Genomic DNA, 23,053 nt, shown 5'->3' with positions numbered 1-23,053 from the left:
TGGGCGGTAATTATTTGGGTCCTCTCTTTTCCCCTTTTTGTAAATAGGGACAACATTTGCCCTCCTCCAGTCTGCCGGGACTTCGCCTGTTCTCCAGGAATTCTCAAAGATGACTGCCAGTGGTTCTGAGATCACATCTGCCAGTTCTTTTAATACTCTTGGATGCAGTTCATTTGGCCCTGGAGACTTGAATACATTTAAACTAGCCAAGTATTCTTGTACTATCTCCTTAGTTATTCTGGGCTGTGTTTCCTCTGCTGAATCATTTGCTCCAAATTCTTCAGGTCGGGCATTGTTTTCTTTATCGGAGAAGACTGAGGCAAAGAAGGCATTGAGGAGTTCAGCCCCTGTTTGCATTTCGCCATCTTCTCCTCCTTTTCCATTTTTTGTACACATCCTTTTTTAATCTTAACTCAGTTAAAAGTTCTTTAGATAGCCACCCTGGCTTCTTTAGGCACCTTCCATGTTTCTGTCTCATTGGTATTGCCTGAAGTTGTGCTTTTACTATCTCCCTCTTAACAAACTCCCAGCCATCATGAACTCCCTTTCCTTTTAGTATTACTGTCCATGGGATCTCACCCAGCACTTCCCTAAGTTTTATGAAGTCAGCTTTCTTAAAGTCAATAAATTGAGTCCTAGTATGCTTGGCTGCTCCTTTCCACTGTATAGTAAACTTCAGAAGAGCATGATCACTCACGCCTAATGATCCTTCCACTTCTACCCCACTAACCAGGTCATCAACATTGGTTAGGACCAGATCTAAAATGGCTGTTCCTCTTGTTGCTTCTCCCACTTTCTGGACAATGAAGTTGTCTGCAAGGCCAGTGAGGAATCTGTTTGACCTTATGCTCTTGGCTGAGTTTGACATCCAACAGATATCTGGGTAATTGAAGTCCCCCATTACTACTACTACTATCTCCCTTCCTTTTGCATGCTTGGCCATCTGTTCCAGGAAGGCATCATCTATGTCCTCCGTTTGGCTTGGGGATCTATAGTAAACTCCCACAATGAGGTCACTGTTATTCTTCTCTCCCTTAATTTTGACCCAAATGCTCTCACTTTGGCTTTGAGGTTCTAAATCTTGGATCTCTTCACAGGTATACACATCCCTGACATATAACGCCACTCCTCCTCCTTTCTTGTCTGGTCTGTTTCTCTGAAATAGATTGTATCCCTCCATTATTACATTCCAATTGTGGGACTTATCCCACCAGGTTTCAGTGATGCCTATTATGTAATATTTAGTTTGCTGTACCAAGAGCTCAAGCTCATCTTGTTTATTTCCCATGCTTTGCGCATTAGTGTACAGACATTGAAGTCCATTAATCATTCCCCCGTGTCTCTTATTTAAGGATTTTTTCTCCCACCACTAGGTCTGCGTGCTGTTTGCTCCATTTGGTCTATGACATTTGGATGATCATCTTCATCAATTGATAGACTCCTACCTTCAGGAGCACTGTCTCCCTCCCCCACATTAGTCAGTTTAAAGCCCTCCTGATGAGGTTTCTGAGATTTTTGGCAAAAACATTCCTCCCAACCGTTGTGAGGTGCAGCCCATCGCTTGCCAGAAGTCCATCTTCAAGAAACTGCAGTCCGTGATCTAAGAATCCAAACTGTTCCTGTTTACACCATTTGCGAAGCCAGCTGTTCACTTCCACTATTTTTCCCTCTCTCCCTGGGCCACATCGTTCAACTGGGAGGACAGATGAGATGACAATTTGACTCCTTTCACTGCATTGTCACCATATTTCAATCTGTGTATATTTCAATCCGTGACTTTTTTAAAAAGCACACGGAGAAAGGTTTGCCATATTGGGTGCTCTCATTACAGTATACGCCTCTTAGTAACCTGTCCCTTCAATAGAGAGAACAATGCACGTCCCACTGTATGCTCTATAAACGACCCTGTCACTCCAGTAGTCCCAGGAGGACTGCACAGATCCTGGGAGATTCGTCGTGTTGACTTGCAGCAAAACAAACAAACAAAAACAAACCCAGCAATATCTTATGGCCTTTGAAGACAAACAGATTTATAAGTCCTGGTAGCCACAAAGAGGTACTTTCAAGTTAGGTGAAAACTCATTAAAACCTAGCAAACCATCTTCACAATGGGAAGCTAAATGGATGCATAAAATGGTATTGCATCATCTGTATATTCATGGTCTCTGTGAATTCACCCATCTCACTTTATTCGGATGTAAAATAGACAAATGACAAATGACTAACTCCAATTGTAAGGCGGGAGCAGCTTTAAGAATTTGTCCTGACCCGTTGAAGTGGTCCCTTGGGTCACCTGGCTGTTGTAATCCTCTGCTGCCCTTCCTGTTTTAAGATATTCCAAAGTTGAGAGAATGGCAGAGTGCATCATTTTAACAATGACACCTGCCATTCTGAAATGTTGGGAAAGAATGGCTATCACCATCTGCCAAACACCATTTGAACCACCACCATCTGGGGAGGTAAAAACTACCTATACTGTCAAAGGCAGTATGCTTCTCAATACCAGTTACTGGACACTCCATTGCACTCGGGTCCTGATTGCAGGCTTCCCATAGGCAACTAGTTGCCCACTGTGAGAACAAGATGGTGAACCAAGTGGGCCATTGGCCTTGATCCAGCAGGTTCTTCTTAATGTTTTTCTGATGTTTAAACATGAAGATGGAATGGCTGTGTCTTTAAAAAAGAAAAACAGGGTTTTTGTACAGTTTGGATGCCTTTGCATAAGTATGTAGTCTGCTGACTTCTCAACAATCTGTGTTAATTTGACATTACAACAATGAAGTTATGGGCTGTATACTGCTCTCTCTCGCCCTCTCTTTTTCTCTTTGTGTGAACAATAGAGCAACAGTGGTGGTGTATCAAGCTGTTATTCGGAGAAAGTGTGAAAAGATAGAGCCTTTGCATTCTAATTATCTAAGATATTTAACATAAAAACTTAGTAACACATGGGGATAGGGTAGTGTCACTTATCCTTGTCTGGTTGTATAACTAAAATAAGGAGTTATAGAGTGGAAGAAATGTATTTTCTTTTACCAAGCTAGGTTGGTTTAGCTATATGAAAGCTTAACAGCTTCAAATAATTATTCAACTAACAATTATTCCAATACTTTGTATCCATTTAATATTTTATTCCTTTTAGCCTTTGTGGCCAGTATGGTAGGTATACTGCCCTGAACAGAAAAACAGACAGAACTATTCTGGGCAGCACACATTCCATGATCCCAAGTCTCACACACCCAGCATGGAAAAGCAGTATTTATATGGAGAGCAAAACAAAGTGACTTATTGAATTTGAGATGAATGGGACAGAAAATTGGTCCCCTTGCTTATTCTTACACTACTGGCTACTCCCTGGATTGTGTGGTACAGACAGAAGTGACCCATAGCTTGTCAGTCTGGCTACCTATACTGTTAATTCTAGCCTAGAATTTCTAGGTCAATAGGAAGCTGAAGATGAGTTTAAGACTTTGATCTCTCACCATGATATTTGCCTGACCTGTACAATAAGTTTTCCAGTAGTAACAGATCTCAGGCTCCTCCAGTACCAGCAATCATAGTAAGTTTCCTTTAGTCCACCTGGTGAGTTGTGACCCACAACTAGGTCATGTCGCAACCTAAGGTGGAACACACCAGCAATGTCAGCATCTTTTTCTTTTTTCTTTTTTTAGTCAAATCCTTTTGGAAGAAGAGAAAAAAGAAAGGTTATGTCAAGAGTGCTGTTGCATTCAGGCCCTGCTTGGGAGCTTTGTGTAGGCATCTGGCTGGCTGCTGTGAGAACAGAATGCGGGACTAGATGGCCTGACCCAGCACAGCTGTCATTAAGTTCTTATGCTATTGAAAACAAATTTTGTAGGACAGAGAGGGCAAGGGTTGAAATAGGACATCTCATCCACTCAACCTTTATAAATTACTATGTTGGACTGCTTTACTTTCCCCTTTTATGGAATTGCATCAAACATATGAGTTTGAAATAAAATTCTACTTTGTTTTAATACTAAGAGTTGTGGTTTATTGTCTGCTGTGGGAGTGGATATTAAGCTCCCATTTGAATAGACAGATCAAGAGTACCTGATTTGCGAAAGCAGCACCATACAGTTAGAGATGACACATTCCAAGTAAATAAAATTGTGACATAGCAAAAAAAACCCACCAAACAAACATTTTAAATTATATCATTCTTTGTTGCATTACAATAAACAAATGATACACAAACAACACACACTGATTTCAGAAGTCTTTTTCTTTTCAAAGTAGCATCTGCGTCTTCACATTTTCCCTTTTTAAAGCATGAATTATGTATTTTGAGGACAGCAACAGGAACTTGCCCTCAAAGGAAACGAGTACAGAAAGGCCTCAATATGGCAGCGTGTGGTAGGAAGGAAAGAAAGCACTCTTGCCCCTCACAAAGATGGCCGCCCTGTTAAAAAAAAAAAAGAGTTAGAAAAAGGAGGGGGGAACCCTCCTCGCCCTTCACAAAGAAGGCTGCTGTGGGAAGGGCGGGGGAGCTCAGCAGGGAGGCTGGGCAATGAAGAGGCGCGTTACTGCGGGTTGCCAGGGCAACAGCCAACGGCGTGCGCGGATGGTTCCTGGTGGGCGGTTGCCCTGGGTGGTGGGTGTGAGGGAAGCCTGGCATAACTGACGGAGCGAAAGGAGAGGAGGGAGGAGGAGGAGGCGGCCGATGGGGGGAGACCGAAGGGGTGTGGGGCTGGTGGCAGCTGCGGAGAAGCTCGGAGCGCAGGTGAGGGGCGCGGCCGTCGGGGATGCCGCCCAGAAGGGCTGAGGGGAAGCGGTGCCTGGGCTGGGAGCCGCTGTGCGGAGGCTGCTGGGGTGGGTGGGCTGGGGGGGCTTTGGGGTGCCGCGGAGGAGGAGAGCACCCACAAGGGCTGCGTGGCGAAGGGTGGTAGCGGGGGCTGCCTGCAGCGGGTGCACGAGAGCCAGCTGGGTCCCGAGACCGTGGGTGCCATGCACTATGCATGACCCAGGCGCTGAAATTTGTGGGTGCCCGGCCCCTTCCTGGGGAATTTTGTGGGTGCTGCTCGGGCACCCAGGGCCCTAGGGAGTTTGGTACCTATGATCGGGTGGCTGGAGTAGCCGGAGTGGCACTAGGGCATGGGCGTGGCTTCGCCGGGCGGCATGGCGTGACTTCAGCATCCTGCAAGGACCCGAATTCAGGAGCGACGCTGTGAGAGTTGGGGGGTTTTGTTTCGTTTGTTTGGCGATTGTGATTTTGCACCGTGGTGACTCGGGAGTGTTGAGGCTGCCTGAAAGGCATTTTGCCGCGGCTTGAAGAGCTGGAGCAGAGACATAATAGCGACACATTTCTCTCTTTGTAGCTGCCTTTCTGTTTTAATTGACTCATGCCAGGCTCCCGCTGCCCGGTAAGACGACCTGATGGTTACTGCCAAATTCTGCTGGTTTCCGAGTGGGTTGGGGTGTCCCTCTTCACAGCTTGAGAAACTGTTACACACGCCTGGTTTGCTGCTGCTGCAGAGCAGCTGGGATCGCTCTGCTCCAGCAATCTGTTGTAATTGTTTCCAGGGAAGCAACAGCCATCGCGTGGTCCCTCGGAGACTAGGCGAACCTCATAGCCTCCTCTGTAGCCCTCCAGCCAGCGCTGGTCATTAACAAGAAAATTCTTAAGTATATCTTGCCTTCCAAACGTGAACAGATTAAAGTTCTATTTTCATAAGGATGACTTTTTGCTCCAGTTATTTTGTTGGTTTGAATGTCTTGCTAATTTGTGGTAAAAAGAGTAGTGATTATTTACATCTTGACATTTAATGCACCTTGAACCTCTTATATCTTCTTCTGTCTCCTGGACTTGTAACAGGTTAACTGCACTATTACATGACTTCAAGTCTAAGGCTAGCCTCAAATCTGGGCTCCGATTGTAGTGATGCTAGTTTCCCTGCTGTTCTACTACAGCAGCAGTTTGGTAGGTGAGCACTACCATGTACAGTGGTGCCCCGCAAGACGAACGCCTCGCGAGACGAAAAACTCGCAAAACAAAAGGTTTCTTCGTTTTCGAGTTGCTTCGCAAGACAAATTTCCCTATGGGCTTGCTTCGCAAAACGAAGCTTGCCCCGCAAGCTCCGGGGATAGCGGGAAGCGCAGCGCGTCTTCCCCTCTGTCCCCGGACCTCTTTTGAAGCAAGGGGCGGCGGGGAGAAGATCGCTTCTCCCTGTTGCCAGCCCCGCAATCTCCGGGGACAGAGGGGAAGGCACCAAGGGGCGGCAAGGGGGAGAAGCGATCTTCTCCTCTCCACCCCTTACTTCAAAAGAGGGGACAGAGCGGCGCTTCCCCTCTGTCCCCAGACGGTCTCCATAGGAACGCATTGATTGATTTTCAATGCATTCCTATGGGAAACCGTGCTTCGCAAGACGAAAAACTCGCAAGAAGAAAAAACTTGCGGAACGAATTAATTTCATCTTGTGAGGCACCACTGTATTGATTTGCTATCATTCACTGTAGACTTTGAAAATAAATTAACCATTTTTTATTTCCAGAACTAGGTGCTAGTCCATTGGGTCTAATGGGGCACTGCCCCACCAACCTCTATCTGCCCTCAGCCAGGTCCCACCTGCCTGCCTTCCTACTTACCACCTGTCCAGGGCCATCAGCTTCCTCCTCCCTGGTCTCAGTGTTGCCCCTGTAGTATTCAGCAGGGAGGAGGATGGGGACAAAACTAAAATTAGTTGACTCTAGATTCCACCTATCTGCTGCCCCTGCTAGGGTAGGGTGTTTCTATTTGGAGAGGTCTGGGTTCTAGCGCTGCAGCATCTCCCTTTTCATCTAAAATCAAACGTAAGTTTTACTCAAAGAAATTAACTGAAAGACCCAATGAAATTAATGAACATGACTAAGTTGAGTCTATTAACTTCAATGTACCAACTCTGAGTAAACCCAAGTTGAATACCACCCCTATTTGCTGTCTCCCAAAAGGTAGGCATTATCTTAGGTGGTTGCATTTCTGTCTTCCAGTAATACAAATTACACACGTTTCCCGTTTCTCATTGCTTTCCTCTTTCCCACAGAGCTTCCAGGCAGCTCATGTCATTGCCTGCTGTGAGCTCATTGATGTAGTGTACATCCTTCCTTGCTCAAGGGGCTCCTTTCTCTTTCGCTTGCCAGTTGTATATTCCAATTACAAAGATGCTGATATACAGCTGTTTTGTCCATTGTTCTGAATGTTGTCTGTGTGGAGTCCTCAGAGTTATGATTTGGTTGAAATTGATAGGCAACACTTTTGATTTAAGACTAGCTCTATACAATATGGAATTCATTGCCACAGGATTCTGTAATGCCCACTAGCTTGCATGCCTCTAAAGAAATAAAAAGAAAGAAAGAAAGGTTCTGTCTGCTTGGGTTTACAATGTATGATAGCTAGCAGCACAACCTCCAATGTTTCAAAATTTCACGTCTTCCTGAAGGAGGAGGGGTGTAGTTTGGGAATTCTCATCGATCCAGCTCTGTCTCTGGAGGTGCAGGTGTCTGCAGGTCAGTAGTGCCATTCCTGTAGCAGGATACCTTGACCACAGTTGTCCATGCATTGGTAATGTCACAGCTAGATTACTGCAATGCAGTCTATGTGGGGCTACCCTTGGGGTTGCTTCAGAGGCTGCAGCTGAGGCATAATAAGACGGCTAGATTGCTGGGGCAAACTACCACCTCCATATAACTCCCTACTTGTGCAGTTTGCTTTGGATGCCAGTCTGCTGTTGAACCAAGTTCAAGGTATTGCTTCTTATGTACAAGGCCCTATGTGGCTCAGGACCAGGTTACTTGAGCAACCACCTCATCCCTTACACACCCAGTAGGTTGCTGTGGTTGGTGGAAGGTCTTCTGTAAGTTCCAAAGATTTCAGAAGCCTGCTGCGCAGTAACTCAGATCAGGGCTTTTAGTGCTTTGAGATTGTTGTTTAGATGAAGATTAATAAATCAGTGATGATAATAATAATAATGTCATTTTATATCTTTTTACTTTATTTCATAAAATTTATTCACCATTTGATTCCAAAAATACAAAACAAAAAACACCCTCAAGGCAGTTTAGAACAACATGGTAATGATTCTATTATTCAGCCCCTCCCCTTCCCTTGATCTGCCCTTGAAAGCTCCTTATATTTTTCTAAATGTAACTTGTACTCCTGGACAGAGCCAAGTGTAGATGGATTTGAACAGTAAACTTTCCTTCTGGCTCTCCTTGCTTAGCCTGGCACAAAGGTTTCTGCCCTTGCCAAGCCATGGAGAGTTCTAGGCGGGTGTTTGGAATACTAAGCAGGGAATTCAACATGTAGGTTCTGCTAGTTGCTTTAGGACCTGTCAAACAGTAAATAAATGGGGGAGATGACATACATTAAAATACCCACCATCCATCCGCATGTAGTAAACATGTAGTACAAAGGGGCCTGGGCACTTTGCAGTTCTACTGGTCTCTTGCTGATAGTAGGAGATAGCAGCGTTTAATGCTGAAAACTGCCTGAATAAGCCTCTGAGATAGGAAGCACCAGGCCGGGTCCCCATCTGGGCTCCACACATGAATGTTTCATGGAGGTAGAGCCCTTTGTGCTGGAGCTGCATTTGAGTCTAGTCTGGTGAAAAAAACCCAAGAAGAAATAGCAACGTGAGCCATAAGGCTTGAATTTCCTGTGGAAAGAATGGATACGTTTGTCTGGTGGAGGCAGGAAATTGCTCTGTGTGGCACTGATGTGGAGAAATAGGGCAGGAGTCTGCAAAACACATATATGCCAGGTCAGCTCTGGGAGCTGAACTCCTGTGGCTTAAGCCTTGTGTGTCCTTCCCTACTAAGGTAGGATACCCTATTTTGGGGGGGAACATGTGTTTGAGAGTTTTGCTCCTGCATACTGTGTGTGTTGTGTAGTAGTTAGAGTATCAGACAAGGACTAGGAATACCTAAATTCCAATCTTGGCTCAGCCCATGAAACTCATTGGGTGACTTCAGCCCATTAATTTCTCTCTCTCTCTCTCTCTCTTTCTCTCTCTCTGTTTAACCTACCTTACAGGATTGTTGTGAGTATTCAGAAGGGGGGGGCAGGAGACATTCTGTCCCAAGTCCCTTGCAGGAAAGGCGGGATAAAAACTTAAAGAGTTCCTTATTGGATTGGGGATAACAAAATGGAATTATACTACCTTGTAATAAATATCCCAGTACAGTATAGACTGTTCAGAGTTCATACTGGTGGCCAAGGAAGGAGAGTCCACAACCTCCCTAGGGAGACCATTCCACTGTCGAACAGCTCTTACTGTCAGAAAGTTTTTCACATGCATGTTGCTCATACTGCATGGATCTAAAACTGGTGGATGTGGCTTTCCTGTCTCCTCAGCTTGCTGTACTTCTCCCTAGTTTCTGAAGTGCTCTTCCTCCCCATGGGCATCTTATCCTGCTTTCAAACTCCTGCATCTTTTCTTGCAGCTGTTGTCTTGCCTTCTTGAAAGCTGGCACCATGACCTTGACCAAGGGCTCCTTCACCTACTCCAGCGGGGAGGAATATTGTGGGGAGTGGAAGGAAGGTGAGTGAGGCTGGCCAAGTGCAGAGTGGGGTCCCCACATTGAGCCAAGTACAGGGGACGGGGTCTGTTCTTGGCGGACTGCATATAACTTCCTGTCTAGGGGCCAAACTACACATTACATTACCTGTATGGCTGTGCCTTTAAGTGCAGGGGGCTTTATCTGGTCTGGGACCATAGCATGTGGGGAAGGAACTACAGCTCCTTATACCCTGTTGTGGTCCCAACCTCCTCTCCCAGGTAGTGCTCTCTGCTCTGGTCCCACAAGTGCTCCCATCAAGATATGGAGAGAACAAGGAACCTCTTCTTGGCCACTGTATCCCATTGGCTGGCAGTTGTTTATGTGTGGTGGTGGATGGCAAAAACTGTTCTTTAGGAACATGCATGTGATATATTGGAGACTCGGAGATCCTTCACTGGCTGCACAATCAAACTTAGCAACCTTGAGGTCCACAAAGCCCTTTACGAACGGTATTGTGTCTGCACTGTGAGTCTCTGTATGAATGCATACTAAGCTCCAGCATGCCTTGTGGATGGTAGAAGGAACAAGCAACAGCAGGGGTCTGTTACATTCTTTCTCTGTAAGACATATTAGCCAGCATGACCTCTACCACTGCCCACATCCTATTCCTTTTGTCCCTTTTTTGAAATTAAAAGTGCCACCATAGATTTCATTGATTTGTTGCTTAATGGGCACCATGGTTCCCTTTTTGACAACTGACAAAAGAGCAATACTGCTTGTTCTCCCTGCCTAGGGCGCCGGCATGGTGTTGGGCAGTTGACATTTGCTGATGGCAGCATTTACCTGGGACACTTTGAGAATGGTCTCTTCAATGGCTGTGGGGTGCTCACTTTTGCAGATGGCTCCAGGTGGGTACAGGGCTGGGGGCACACACTGTTCTAGGCTTGCATTTGGTGCATGTGCATGACCTAAGCAGCCCCAAGAAAATAAGAGTAAAAGGAAGCTCTGTGGAGCAGGCTGCTCTGCTGTGTTGTTGGACTTGGAAGAATGTCTATGCCTTGCTATGCCTAGCATGAAGCCCTTTTTGTATGTGAGCATGCCTCTGTGATTCAGAACCATAAGCAAGCACTTCTTTGTCTTGGCTGTTACACCATCCTCATCCTAGGTTCTCTGTAGTCACTGTGATTACTACAGACTCATGTTTAAAGAGCTCCTTAGTGATGCCTCTTTGGCTCTTTGCCTTCTGTACAGAATACTGTGTTCCTCCTGGTGTTTTCAGTTTCTGGCTGTATGCCATAGTACGTTATCCTTACACAATCCTATTATTGACGCAGGTATGAAGGGGAGTTTGTACAGGGGAAATTCAACGGCGTTGGAGTCTTCACACGGTATGACAACATGACCTTTGAGGGAGAATTCAAGGGTGGACGTGTTGATGGCTTTGGTGAGTACTGCGAACTCCTTGTTTGGAGTAGCCAAGCAGCAACACTGATCTTCTAGGGCTAAATCTATTTTGGAAGGACGGCTGCAGTGTGGGATGGGGAGAAGTGAGAACTGGGCAAATACCATCCTCCAAAGCACAGTATAGGCTGACATATACCCCAGTGCTTCGTCTTGATTCACAGCTCTGCATTCTCGGCTCTCCTGAGCTGAAGTCTTGCAAGTCTGATCCTCTGCCTTGAGCCCTGCTGAATAATGATGTTTTGTTTTCTTCCAAAGGGCTCCTGACTTTTCCTGATGGCTCTCACGGAATCCCCCGCAATGAAGGCTTCTTTGAGAACAACAAACTCTTGCGACGGGAGAAGTGCCAGGCAGTGGTCCAGCGCGCTCAGAGTGCCTCAAAATTAGCGCATGGCCTCACAGCATGATGGGTGCAAGCTCTAAAGCACCCTACCCCAGGACTCTCCCATGAAACTGCAGCTCAGCCTGGGGGTTGGCAGGAGTGTGGAGTGCAGGAGTCACAGAGACAGACACCATCTCTAGGAGGTAGATGATCCCAAATCAGCCCTGATAAGGTGGGCAGCCTACCCAAGTCACTTCCTTAAAACAGCCTGGCCCCCATAGTGTAATCCGGTGCCAAACCGCAACTTATAGAGCCACTGTCCCCTGCCAAACAGAGAGTCTGTCACTCCTGAGGCTGTGGCATTCCTTTGTCAAGAGCGTTCTCCATAGGACAGTCTTCTAGTGCCCCATTTTTGGTGGGAACAGTGGGGGGGGGTGCTCCCACCACCACCTTAGAGGCACAAGGAGTGACTCACTAATGCTTAGACATCATTTTACCTTTTTCTTAGCTTGAGACTAGTGCAGCTGAGAGTTCATGAGATTAGATGGGTTGGCCTTCAGTGTTCAAGGGAGAAGTTGGAACTTGCATTTAGCACAGCTTCCTGTCACCCTCCACAGCCCTAAACCTCTGGTTCTCTCTCTTGTCGCTTCAATGGGGTGCTTCGTTCCTTTTATTTATGTATTTATTTATTTTTAATGCAAAAATGGAAAATTTATATACTGCAGAATTCTAGACCTTCTGAATGTGCCTTTCCCCGATGTTGTACATCAGCCCAAAGAAGGAGACTTGAGCTGCAATGCCTGCCATCCTTTAGGCCCTAGAGTATATCTGGGACGCACTGCCACTGCTTTCTGCCACTGCTTTCTGATGCTTTATCCAGTTCACTTGGGCCATTCTCACTGTGAGTATTTGGATTGCCTCTTGGGTGAAAGTCAGCTTTTCTCCCTTATATAAGGTTTGTGCTCCTTGACCCGGAGGGAGAGATCTTCCAGAGCTGTTGCATGGCATCCATGCACCATAGTGCCATAGACACAGGGCTGCGTGTATTCTGCCCTTCAAAAATGACAATTCTGTACAAAGAAAAACTGAATTCTGCAACATGTATAAATTAGGCGGAAACAATTGGCATATAATTATTTATTTTGCATGATTTCTGCTTTTGCTAGTAATAGGAAAAGGCAAAAGTGCTTTGGAGAGCACTAATGCCGTATCTCTTGAACACTTGTGCATCCCCTAACTCTCTCTTCCAGTTTCTCAGATTTTATCAGGCATTGCCTGAATGCTTTTAAGTCTATCTTTTGCTGCCTTAATGGCTAGAAATTTGCTTTAAAATATACAACCAAGTCTCATGCTGACTGCTGTGTCCAATATTGTTGAACGCAGTCACAGAGAAATGACATACACACAGCCCTGTAGATACCCAAAAGAAGTGGTGTCCATCCCCATTTTGTCCATTAGGTCCAAAGAGGTGGTTGCACTGAGATCTGGTAATGCTGTGTAGCTCTTTAGGAGCATTTTGGTTGGGGGAGTAAGTGAGCACTGGAGCCTTCAAAAACTAGGGAGTGTGCAGGGCATCCCTAATACATTTGCATGCTAAGCTGGGGCAATGACGTGGAAGAAAAGAAACAGCTCCTGGGAGGGTCCTCGCAGGCTGAATGGAAATATAGGGCTGGGCCAGCAGAAGGGGAAAGCTAGCTGTGGGATATCAGCCTGTGAAATGATGGGCTGGGGGGTTGAGTTGGGACTGAGTGGCCTTTGAAGAGCGACTTAGTTTCTACCCAGCCACTTTGTGTTTCTGTGCACTGAAAGTAAACATGGGATTGTTTCGGGACTGGGGGGTGTTCTTAGCCAAGCATTGACCTGCATGGTGTGTGTCCCTAAGTGCCATGCTGGAGCCTCTTGTTACCAGCCCACCTCCACACTGAATGTCTGCGTGTCAATGCCACCCTCGTGCCTTTTGTGTCTCTGCCCATGTAAGGGCCTTGGCCAAATAAAGAGTTGCTGAATCTCTGCCTCCATGTCTTTTTCTCCCTATTGGAAGGATGTAATGTATCAGTAAGGGTGGGCTGTGTGCATGCTGTAATAGCCTTTCTAATCATCTTTATGTGGGGAAGACAGCAGCAGGCACACTCAGCTCTGTATGCTGCTTTTGTTTTGTGCAGACAATCCATGCTTCCCTCCTTTGGTTCAATGCACAGCTCTGGCCTGAAATTGTGCTGGTTTCACCATTTATTCAGTCACTCTATTTCCCATTTGCAAGCAGAGTGTACCATTACTGAGATAGTAGACGGGTCAAAGCATTTTTACCTGGAGAACATACTTTTCTAAAGATTAATTCCACCCATGCTATCTTTGTCACTGAGGGCAAGCGACTGAGCCCCAAGAAGCATTATCTTGCAAATAAAGCATCTTCCCTGTTAAAAGGTGCTTCCTAGTTGGTGAGCTAACACCAGTCAGTACCATGAATCTATGGATCAAACAAATATGGCTCCACCCTCTTCCATTCTTACACACCTTGTGAATTTGCAGTTGGTCAACACCTACTAACTTATGGAAGTAGGCCATGTAGTCATGCAGCAAACTCCTTTGACATTACCTTGGAAGATTGTAATGATGGGGAGTAGGTGGATGAGGCACCTATTTCCTTCCAGATATTGTTGGATTGCAACTCTGTCCATTGGCAGACCATGGTAGCTTTCATTTTGCTGGCTCCAGCTGTTATCCAGACCCCCCTTAGAAAAGCAAAGGACATGGGGTCTGCTTTCTTTCCCTTTGTCAGCTGGGGGAGCAGGGGAAAGGAAGTCAACCTGAAAGGATAGTGCCTCGGGCATTCAAATGTTAAATGGGCCCCCAATGGTCAATTTGATACAATAGATAAGTACCCCAGCTAAGGACAAATTTGGCGATTCCAAGTAGAAAGGGTTAGAACCTCGATGAGAAAAGGAATTGAGAGCTACTGCCATGAAAAGTGCTTACTTGCCCATTTGAAAACCTTTGTGGCATCTTCCTTATGCTGTTTCACTTGTAATAATACTTTGGTTTTCAAACATGCCAATGAACGGTGTAGGTTGAGTGAGCTGTATTTTAGTAAGCTGCAGGATATGAAATTCGGGGCTTAACTGGATGGCAATATGCCTGCTGCCCATTTCAAGGTTCCAACCATTGCCTGGAACAGCTTCATCTTTCAGAGCCATCCGTTGGAGGTGAAATCCTGGCGCAGCTCCCTCACTTGTGCCTCACTTAGCGGAAGCAACGGAGAGCGACAGAAGCCCCCATTTAAACCAAACCATTCCATGGCCTGTTTCAGGCCTGGGACTCCAAACTTGCTTGTTACCTGTGGAAAGAGAAAAAGTGCAGGGCACTCAGAACTGCTCTGTGGCCAACAGTGTGGCAGAGGTGTACGTGAACCCCCTTTTCCTACAAGCATCACTCAGCTCTAGGCCTGCAGAAACTGAAGAACTGCATCATCAAGGACTTGTCTGTGGTCACAGAATGTCCAGAACATTAGACATAGGCAAGTGTTATGACCCAGGAATTCCTGTTTGACACTTAATCAACTCAGGCAAGGAGGTAATGGTGCAGATCATACTAAGCGTGAACGTTTGAAGTCAACAGTGTATGTACATTTGAAGAAGTGGTTGGTTAATTCTTAGACTACATGAGGTCTAATAAAGTACTACTAGTACAAGGATATACAGTAAGATTACAACTTGCACTCACTTTACTTATGCGATCGCAATCTTACAGAGGTGGGCGGGGGAATAAATTAATACATGGAGAACTGGGGAAACTGTTCTCTGTTCTTCATTTATTTATTTATTTATTTTCCCCACCCATGCACCCAGCAGGTTTTCTTTGCTTATCAAGCTTTGGGAGGGAGGCACAAGGGCTCCAGAGGATAAGTACTAGAATTACAAGCCCCAGATATGTTTCTGAAATTATTAAATGGAGCGAAAATAAAAATAAAAAAGAAAATAAAAAAAATTCACATTTGCATATCATGCTTTTGCAAAATCCAGAAAATTGTAGTGTGAATATGTCACAGGTTTTGCCAAGAAAAACCCCAAGAATGGCTGATGTTCCCAAAATTGTCACAAAAATAAAAATGGAATGCTGAGATGGCTCAGAACACGGACGCTCACACAGAATAGGACAGGGCAAAGTGGGAGAAATGTAAGACCAAAGGGCAAGCAATAAAACACAATTACTTGGTCATACTGCTGACCCCTGAAGCAGATAACCTCTGCTTCAGGGAACATGGTTTGCAAAGGATAGGGAAGGATAGGACTTAACCCACAGCCTGTGTTCCAGACCATGAGCAACAACTGTATGTTGTTCTGTTGGGAGCTTCAACAAAGCATTACCTCTCTTCCAGTTGGGCCTTTTCCTCCCCATACATTCCCAAGGAAGTGGGGTGTTCCCACTTCTTACATCCCACTTTCCTCCCGTTTTCTGCCTCTTACCGCAATGTTAGGCTCAATGAGTCGGTGCTGCAGTGCACGGGCCTCATCCCAGCTTCCAGCACTGCACAGTTGCTCAAGCTGACAGACTGGAGAGCCAAGCACGTTGGCAAGGGCACAAATCCCTCCAGCAGCACCTGGAGGAAGGAGCATAGTTCCATCAAAAAAAGAATAGGGCACCTAGGCAGTGAAATGGGCATCTTTGCATGATACACACACCACTTCCCCAGCATTTTTTTGCGCTCTGCTCATTTCAAACTAGCAAAGCCTGGGCCAAATGTTGGGCTCCCTGTAGCAGCTTCCAACCCAAAGAAGGAAGGAAGGAAGGAAGGAAGGAAGGAAGGAAGGAAGGAAGGAAGGAAGATAGATAGATAGATCATACTCTGCTCAAGGGTAACCAAGTTGGAAAATGCTTTTTTAATCTCTTGACAAATATTATAATGCACACCCTAGGCTATTTTGTAACCCTTCCCCATCTCCTGAAACAGCCAGCCAGCCACTCTCTCCAGAACTGCCCCTATGGACATCAGCTCCCAATATCACCTACCTACAATGTAACTGGCCAGCAGAAAACCAGCTGATCCTGCCAATACCTGGAAGTCCTCATGCTGGGTCTTGTGGACAAGCAGTCCAAGGCGGGTGATCTGGCAAGAGATGGGATCACTTGATAGAGGAGGACAGCAGTAGGCATCCATCAAAATGAGGGGGCAGCAGTTGACGCTGACAATGAAATCGCTGCTCTGCCATTGCTTTATTCATGTCCCCTTTAAGCTACCAGGCAGCTCCTGGTCTTTGACAGAAGAGCATCAGCCCCCTACAGCAACTCCCCTCTTTTTGCTTCACTTATCTAATGCTCTACCTACAATGGGCGATCTCAACATCAAGTGGGGAGGGATGGATGGACTATGCTACTAAGCAAAGGGTGGTAGTCTAAGGTCACGTGGTGCTGTCACGTTGTTAACAGCACAGCCTGCCGAATTCCTGGGTAGATGAGAGGCCCACAAAGGTGGCGCTGAAGTTTTGGGAAACAGAGATCGTGTAATACCAAAAGGAGGTGAAATACACTTGTAGAGTCACCGCTGAAGGTCTGGGTTCGACAGAGATCACAGCCGCTTTCCAGTCACATACCTCCTGATGGATTTGTTGGGGTAAGCAAATGGAGCTGTTTTATTACTGCTGATTCCTGCTGATTCCTTAGCTCCACTGGCAGGATGGATCACAGTTTGAAAGTGTCTATGTGTGAGTGTTTTAAGCATTTAGGGTTATTAAAGAGAGCACAAAACCTTCACATCAGTTTGGAGGGGATCCAATTTTTTGGGGTTACACATTAATGAAGCTAATGAAAAGTAAGAGTGTGAGGAAACTGCCACCTGGCTGTGTCCTGATGTGGAAAACAGCCTTAAGCTGTGGGAAATGATTACTTCAAAGTTAATCTTTCAATACTCTAGGAGGAGGGGGCCTGCTGGCAGGTCTCCAGATCCCCCTGTGGGCCATTAGCTTGCTTAAGAGGGCCAATACTGACAGGCCCTCCAACTCAGATTCTTGCCAGCACCCCAAGACGCAACCCGCTTTGTCTCAGCACCCGGCCTTCCCCCCTTCACTCACATTTCCACCACTGTCCTTGATCCCCACAATGTTGGGATGCTGTGCTAGACTGAGCACCACATCGGTGGGCAGCTCCAGATTCGTATTGGCCGGGACGCTGTAGAGTATCACAGGGATTGGAGATGCTTCAGCTACCTGAGGACACAAAATAGCATGATCATGGCACATGGGGAAACCCACATGCAGACCGCGAGAAGCCTCCACACAGCAGGTTACCCTTCAAAGACTGGTTCACATGCTTCCTTTCACATAGTAAAATCCATGTCAACCCCAGTCATCCCCTTGCTGTGGTATAGATACACTTACTGTGTGTGCTGTTACACTTACTAGCCAATGTTTTCACTGGGACTGGACAGGTCTGGGTTTTTTAAATTCTCAGTGTGAAGCAATACAACAAACCTGCGGCCATGCAGATGTTGCAGGACTACAACTCCCATCATCCCTGACCATTGGGCCATGCTGGCTGGGGATGATGGGAGTTGTAGTGGCGACACAGGTTTCATCATCCCTGCAACAAAATGCTCATTTTTCTGGGCCACGTTTCTCCACTCTTCCAACACAGCAATGTTTCACAAGACTTGCAGCCCTAACATGGCATCCAATGGCTCCCAGGCAGTCCTAAGCATCTGCCAGCATCTTTTGACTTGGGGAACCATTTAACTCTTTTCAGCACCTGCTAAAAACATTCTTGTTTAGACAGGTCTACCCAGGTGCTTAGAAAGGTGAGGTAATTTTAATCTGCTTTAGTATTTTAACTCTTGCATGTTTTAAAGCATAGCTGTAAACCTTTCCTTTTTTAAAAAAAACTTTTTTGAAACCAATTTGTTGTTTTTTACAATCAAGTGGTGTATAAATTTTTATGAAATAAATAGCTTCTCATACACAAGCTAAATAACTAGTACTCAAAGGTCAGTCTCATTCCAAGGAAGAACATCGTGATAACGAAAGGGAACAGGACCTGGAAGAAGCAAGTCAAGTGTTTATTCATTCTGATTTATGGGTACCCTGCTCAGGAGCTGTGGGGATATAGCACATGTTTAATACTACACGGAACCCTGCAAATGAATCATCACTGATCTGAATTAGACACAGAGAATGATTATTTAATATACAGATCTTTGTTCTAAAATTCAAGGTAGCTAGAGACCAAATGCTCTCTCTTTTCAAACCCACATCTTTTACTTTCTCAAATAAGCTTTTTATTTTCTGAATAAATAATTTTTAACCCAGGCAAACACTGGTGCCTGCAATAAAAACCCTAAGCACCTTAGGGAGAAGTTGCACTTGAATTCAGAATTAAAGGTACTGTATTTTTTGCTCTATAAGACTCACTTTTTCCCTCCTAAAAAGTAAGGGGGAGTGTGTGTGCGTCTTATGGAGCGAATGCAGGCTGCGCAGCTATCCCAGAAGCCAGAACAGCAAGAAGAATGGCTGCTTTCACTGCGCAGCGATCCCTCTTGCTGTTCTGGCTTCTGAGATTCAGAATATTTTTTTTCTTGTTTTCCTCCTCCAAAAACTAGGTGCGTCTTGTGGTCTGGTGCGTCTTATAGAGCGAAAAATACGGTATTTATTTTAATTGCATTTCTATTGAAAATCCACTCATGCCTGCAACATCAACCAACCTGTAATACAAGTTACCACCATCTTGGTACCATCTCAGCCTTCCCCCCAGTCCCTGTGGCTCTGACCAGGGAGATGCCTGCGCCTCATCCTTCACCTGTTTGTAATGATGAATCAAGGCTGCACTGGTCATGCTTCCCCGGAAGTAGCAAGGTGTCACCACGAGGGCAGCGTCTGCGCCCTTGTCAGCCATTTGTGCTGTCATCTCAATGGTGCCCCGAGTTGCTAAAGGAAGGAGGACAAAGAGGATAAATGGACAAAAATAATAAATGGGTTTTAAGAGGCCTGTGGGACCAAAGGATGGGCTCAATGAGATTAAGTGGCTCCAAGAACCAGAGATAGAAGTAGGGGATAGAAAATGCCTATATAAGTTCATTGCTCAGCTCTAGCATCTTAATTCAGGATGTGGTGCGGCTGGAGAATGGCATCCTCTGGCCCCCATCCCCTGCATGCTGCTCACATTCACATCCGGTCCCAGCCAGCAGGAGCTTATCCTTGGGCATAGCTTGGCGCACCCGTCTCACCACTTCCAGGCGTTCTTGTTGAGTCAGGTAGGGAAATTCCCCATTGGAACCCTGCACCACAAAACCTGCAAAAACAGAGAGAGAGAGAGTTGGAAATGGGTTTCTGTTTCCACCATGGGGAACTCAGCCATTTTCATTTCAAGAGTTTATGTTCTGCTTTTAAGCAGAAGGACCCCAAAGCAACAGAGAAACACCAAAACCTAAAAACAGTAAAATTGTGTGTGTGTGTGTGTGTGTGTGTGTGAGAGAGAGAGAGAGAGAGAGAGAGAGAGAGAGAGAGAGAGAAGAGGTGCCAGAACTCACCATGAACGTCTCCCTTGTTCTCTTATAATGGCAATGGCACCCAACTGAGTTCTGGCTGAAAAAAGCATGCTGTGTGTGTGTGTGTGTGTGTGTGTGTGTGTGTGTGTGTAGATACTGATATAGCTATAGAGAGAGAGAGAGAGATAAACCATGATAAAATGTAAAACAAATGAACACGAACAAAACAAGCCCAAATAGCAGTAGAAAACAATAAAGCAGCAGTGAATAAAACTAGAAGAAATAGGAGTGGAGTAGGAACCCCGATGAATTTTTTAAAAGTGTTAACCTGTAATTTAAACAATAATTGTGCAAAAAGGACTCCATAAATCTTGCCAACACTGAGGTCTCTCTCCCCAGCTGCTGTACCTCTAATGGCAAGAGAAAGTCCCATGCAGCCAATATTAAAACCAGGTATTATCCAGCACCCTGGTTCCAGGCTATTTACAGCTTTAAATGTCAACACCACACCCTCATGACAGGGAATTAATTGTGCCTGGAATTTTCCTGGTAGCCAGTGCTGAACTTTTAAAATGGACAAGGTATGTTCATAGGAACATGTTCCAGGCAACAGTCTAGCTCATGAAGTGTGCCTCCGGGGGGTAAAGTCAAACCACTGGAGAATCACAGCGCCTGCTGTGGCTGCAGAGACTGGTAACTCGTAACTGCTTCCTCCTAGCTGCTGTAATTTGAGCCTATTGAAGATTTGATGAAGTCTTCAAAGACAGCCCCACATCGAGCACATGACAGTAGTCTAACCAGGATGTTACTGGAGCTGAAGTCTGGTGATCTAAGAGTGGGCTTGGCCACAAAGTCAAGAAGGTGGTAAGTGGCCAACCAAATGAAGACTTCTGTCTCACAGCTATAACAACAGTTGAGTTACAGAAGCTTTCTACTCTTGCCTGCCAAACCATGTCCAAACCCCCAGGAGAAGAAAATCATGCTGGGCAGCATTACTGACTTCTTCCTGGCAGGGCTCCTGTGCCTTTAGCAGCTGCATTTCAGACAGAAATCCAACAGGTAAGGCTACAAAAGCAGGGATGGGGAACTGTCAGCAACATAGTAACTACACTTGGAAAAGGGCAGTCACTGTCATTGGATAGGTGGTGAACCAAGACCTTTTCGGGGGAAATGCCTGGGCATGTGGAATCCAGGAAGTACGGCAGCCGGTTACTGGTAGGGTATCCATGCAAAGTTGTTCTCTGCTAGTGAAGACTAGGATAGCATCATTGGGGGGAGGGGGAGGAAAAATACACCAAAAATGCAGGTTCCTCCCCCATCTCCAGCAGAGCGGCGGACGAAGGCCAAAGTTCGTGCAGGCAGCCATGTGTGTCTTTGAAGAAATAGCATAGTTGACAATTCAGCTGTGTACCCCTTTCCTATTTACTGGAAAAGGTCCCGCTGGATGAAACAAGTAAATGAAAGGCTTGGTTTTGCTCTGTTAAATTGTCACCACTGGAGAAGTAGCAGTGCTAGCTCTGAAGGACCTTTCAGCACAGTAGGTGCATCCAGCACACACACACCCTCTAGCTGGCTGGGAATAACTGTGCCTACAAGACAGTGAAGCCACTTGCTCATCCATTTTTCCTGCAAAACGTTCTGTGCCTTTATCAGTTTCAGGGCAGAAGGTCTAGCAAGACACGTTGCATTTCTTAGTTCTTAAAGGCATTGAGGTTTTTTTTGTTTCTCTTTCCAGAGTTATAGAGAAGGGGGCCCTGGTTCACTGTGAACCTGCCTTCCTGGATACAACAAGACCCCCACAAATCTGTTTGGAGAGGATATTCCAAGAATGGGGTCCTTATCCCTAGCTACCTTACCATTGTATGAAGAGCAATTCCTCTCAAAGAGCTACACTTCGCAGAGCTCCCCCATGAAGAGGGATTTGTCTTAAACCATTCTGGAAATACAGTGGTACCTCGGGTTAGGAACATAATTTGTTCTGGAGGTCCGTTCTTAACCTGAAACTATTCTTAACCTGAAGCACCACTTTAGCTAATGGGGCCTCCCGCTGCCGTTGTGTGATTTCTGTTCTCATCCTGAAGCAAAGTTCTTAACCCTAGGTACTATATCTGGGTTAGCGGAGTCTGTAACCTGAAGCACCTGTAACCCGAGGTACCACTGTAGTAGCTCTGGGAGGAGAACAGGGGTCTCCTAAGTACTCTTACAATTTTTGCCAGATCTCGCTGGAAACTGGCACGGCTTTGCCCAAAATCGGTGCCAATGCCAGCACCATTTCTCCAGCCAGGGGCAGACTTGAGTAATCTTTCGTAATATGGCGCTCTGTGCAGTGGCATAGCGTGGGGGGTGCAGGGGGGGCCGGCCGCACCGGGCGCAACATCTGGGGGTTAGGGGTAGGGGGCGCAAATCCACGGGTTAGGGGGCGCAAATTACTTGCCTTGCCCCGGGTGCTGACAACCCACGCTACGCCACTGGCTCTGTGTGAGGCCTAAATTGGGCGCCCCAAAATGGATCTTCTCCATTATGGATTTTCTCAGTTTTGCATCTCCTCGGCTCAGCACCCTGTGCGGGGGAATCCAGGGCTGCTCCAATGGGAATGGGAGGGCAGGTGGCAGCGGGGTAGGGCAGCATGTCTCCTTTCACCCCAAATGACTAAACGGGAGGCGCTGCCCGTCACTCTCTGCACCTCTAGCCAAGGACAGCTCTCAGGATTATTTGGGGGGAACCATGACTGTTCCAAGTGGCAACATAGAGCTTTAAATGAATGGTGTGGATGTGTAGTCAACAGCGTTGCCAACGCCCCCGGAGCCCCACGGGAACAAACTGCGACCCACATCCCTCTCCAGAAAGTACAAAGTTGCTGCACCATCCGCCCTCTCCATTCGGTGCTCTGCCCCGCCTGCCGACCCTACCTCGGAAGGGAATCCCGGAGTAGAGGCGCAGGTTCTCCTCCAGCCGGCTGTAATCCACCTCTCCCTGCGAGGTGAACGGGGTGGCCAGGGGCGGGTAGATGCCCCGCAGGTCGAGGCGCCGGGAGGGTGTCGCTGCCGATGCCCCCGCGGCAAACCTCCTGGGTGCGCTGCCCGCCCCAATCCCCGCGGGGCGCAGGCCAGGGCCTTTCTGCCGCTGCAGGCGCAGGAGCCGCGCAGCCACAGCCACCCGCACCATGGCCCTCTCGCGGCGTAGCGCTGCGCCCTGTGGGAGCTGCACAAGGCTTGATCGGGGGGCGGGGAGAGTTGGCGAAGTCCGCCCCGTCGGCGTGGGGTGGGAGTCCAAGCAGATCGGCCTCGCCGCACCATGAAACCCTTATCAAA

The 23,053-nt window shown here is 46.6% G+C and overlaps 2 protein-coding genes and 1 long non-coding RNA gene across 5 annotated transcripts; 2 read left to right on the top strand and 1 right to left on the bottom strand.

The window, feature by feature from the left end:
- Nucleotides 1-1,827: 1,827 nt before the first annotated feature.
- Nucleotides 1,828-3,992, top strand: LOC310707575. The gene is made up of 2 exons (XR_014526595.1): nucleotides 1,828-2,042; nucleotides 3,669-3,992. It is a non-coding gene; the product is annotated as an uncharacterized lncRNA (long non-coding RNA).
- Nucleotides 3,993-4,545: 553 nt separating this feature from the next.
- Nucleotides 4,546-13,282, top strand: MORN4 (MORN repeat containing 4). Of its 3 annotated transcripts, none has more exons than XM_083505160.1 (6): nucleotides 4,546-4,738; nucleotides 5,831-5,935; nucleotides 9,433-9,530; nucleotides 10,283-10,397; nucleotides 10,824-10,933; nucleotides 11,209-13,282. In XM_083505160.1, exons 3-6 carry the CDS (start codon nucleotides 9,464-9,466, stop codon nucleotides 11,355-11,357), a joined length of 441 nt encoding a protein of 146 aa, XP_083361286.1. In that variant the 5' UTR covers nucleotides 4,546-4,738; nucleotides 5,831-5,935; nucleotides 9,433-9,463; the 3' UTR covers nucleotides 11,358-13,282. The 3 variants fall into 3 exon arrangements, with proteins under 3 accessions (XP_083361286.1, XP_083361285.1, XP_083361284.1); XM_083505158.1 differs by having other exon boundaries at nucleotides 4,681-4,738; nucleotides 5,831-5,939; XM_083505159.1 differs by lacking the exon at nucleotides 5,831-5,935 and having other exon boundaries at nucleotides 4,591-4,738.
- On the bottom strand, nucleotides 12,395-22,981 carry HOGA1 (4-hydroxy-2-oxoglutarate aldolase 1). The gene is made up of 7 exons (XM_083505157.1): nucleotides 22,652-22,981; nucleotides 19,418-19,546; nucleotides 19,055-19,182; nucleotides 17,338-17,472; nucleotides 16,280-16,376; nucleotides 15,736-15,869; nucleotides 12,395-14,606 (listed from the first exon to the last, which is right to left on the bottom strand). Exons 1-7 carry the CDS (start codon nucleotides 22,905-22,907, stop codon nucleotides 14,457-14,459), a joined length of 1,029 nt encoding a protein of 342 aa, XP_083361283.1. The 5' UTR covers nucleotides 22,908-22,981; the 3' UTR covers nucleotides 12,395-14,456.
- Between the last annotated feature and the right edge of the window lie 72 nt (nucleotides 22,982-23,053).

The sequence above is a fragment of the Podarcis liolepis genome (genome assembly GCF_965112155.1).
Source record: "Podarcis liolepis genome assembly, chromosome: 5".
Classification (NCBI taxonomy): domain Eukaryota; kingdom Metazoa; phylum Chordata; class Lepidosauria; order Squamata; family Lacertidae; genus Podarcis; species Podarcis liolepis.
Note: the sequence above shows the minus strand (reverse complement) of the source record. Positions and strands in the feature narration are given on the sequence as shown.

Coding starts and splice junctions, on each gene's coding strand:
- MORN4 (XM_083505158.1), top strand. CDS start 5,848: ATGACTTCAAGTCTAAGGCTAGCCTCAAATCTGGGCTCCGATTGTAGT. Junction 9,531..10,282: donor TTGTGGGGAGTGGAAGGAAG/GTGAGTGAGGCT, acceptor CTCCCTGCCTAG/GGCGCCGGCATGGTGTTGGG. Junction 10,398..10,823: donor ACTTTTGCAGATGGCTCCAG/GTGGGTACAGGG, acceptor TTATTGACGCAG/GTATGAAGGGGAGTTTGTAC.
- HOGA1 (XM_083505157.1), bottom strand. CDS start 22,907: ATGGTGCGGGTGGCTGTGGCTGCGCGGCTCCTGCGCCTGCAGCGGCAG. Junction 19,183..19,417: donor GGCTGGGACCGGATGTGAAT/GTGAGCAGCATG, acceptor TCCTTCCTTTAG/CAACTCGGGGCACCATTGAG. Junction 15,870..16,279: donor GCTGGCCAGTTACATTGTAG/GTAGGTGATATT, acceptor TCCTTCCTCCAG/GTGCTGCTGGAGGGATTTGT.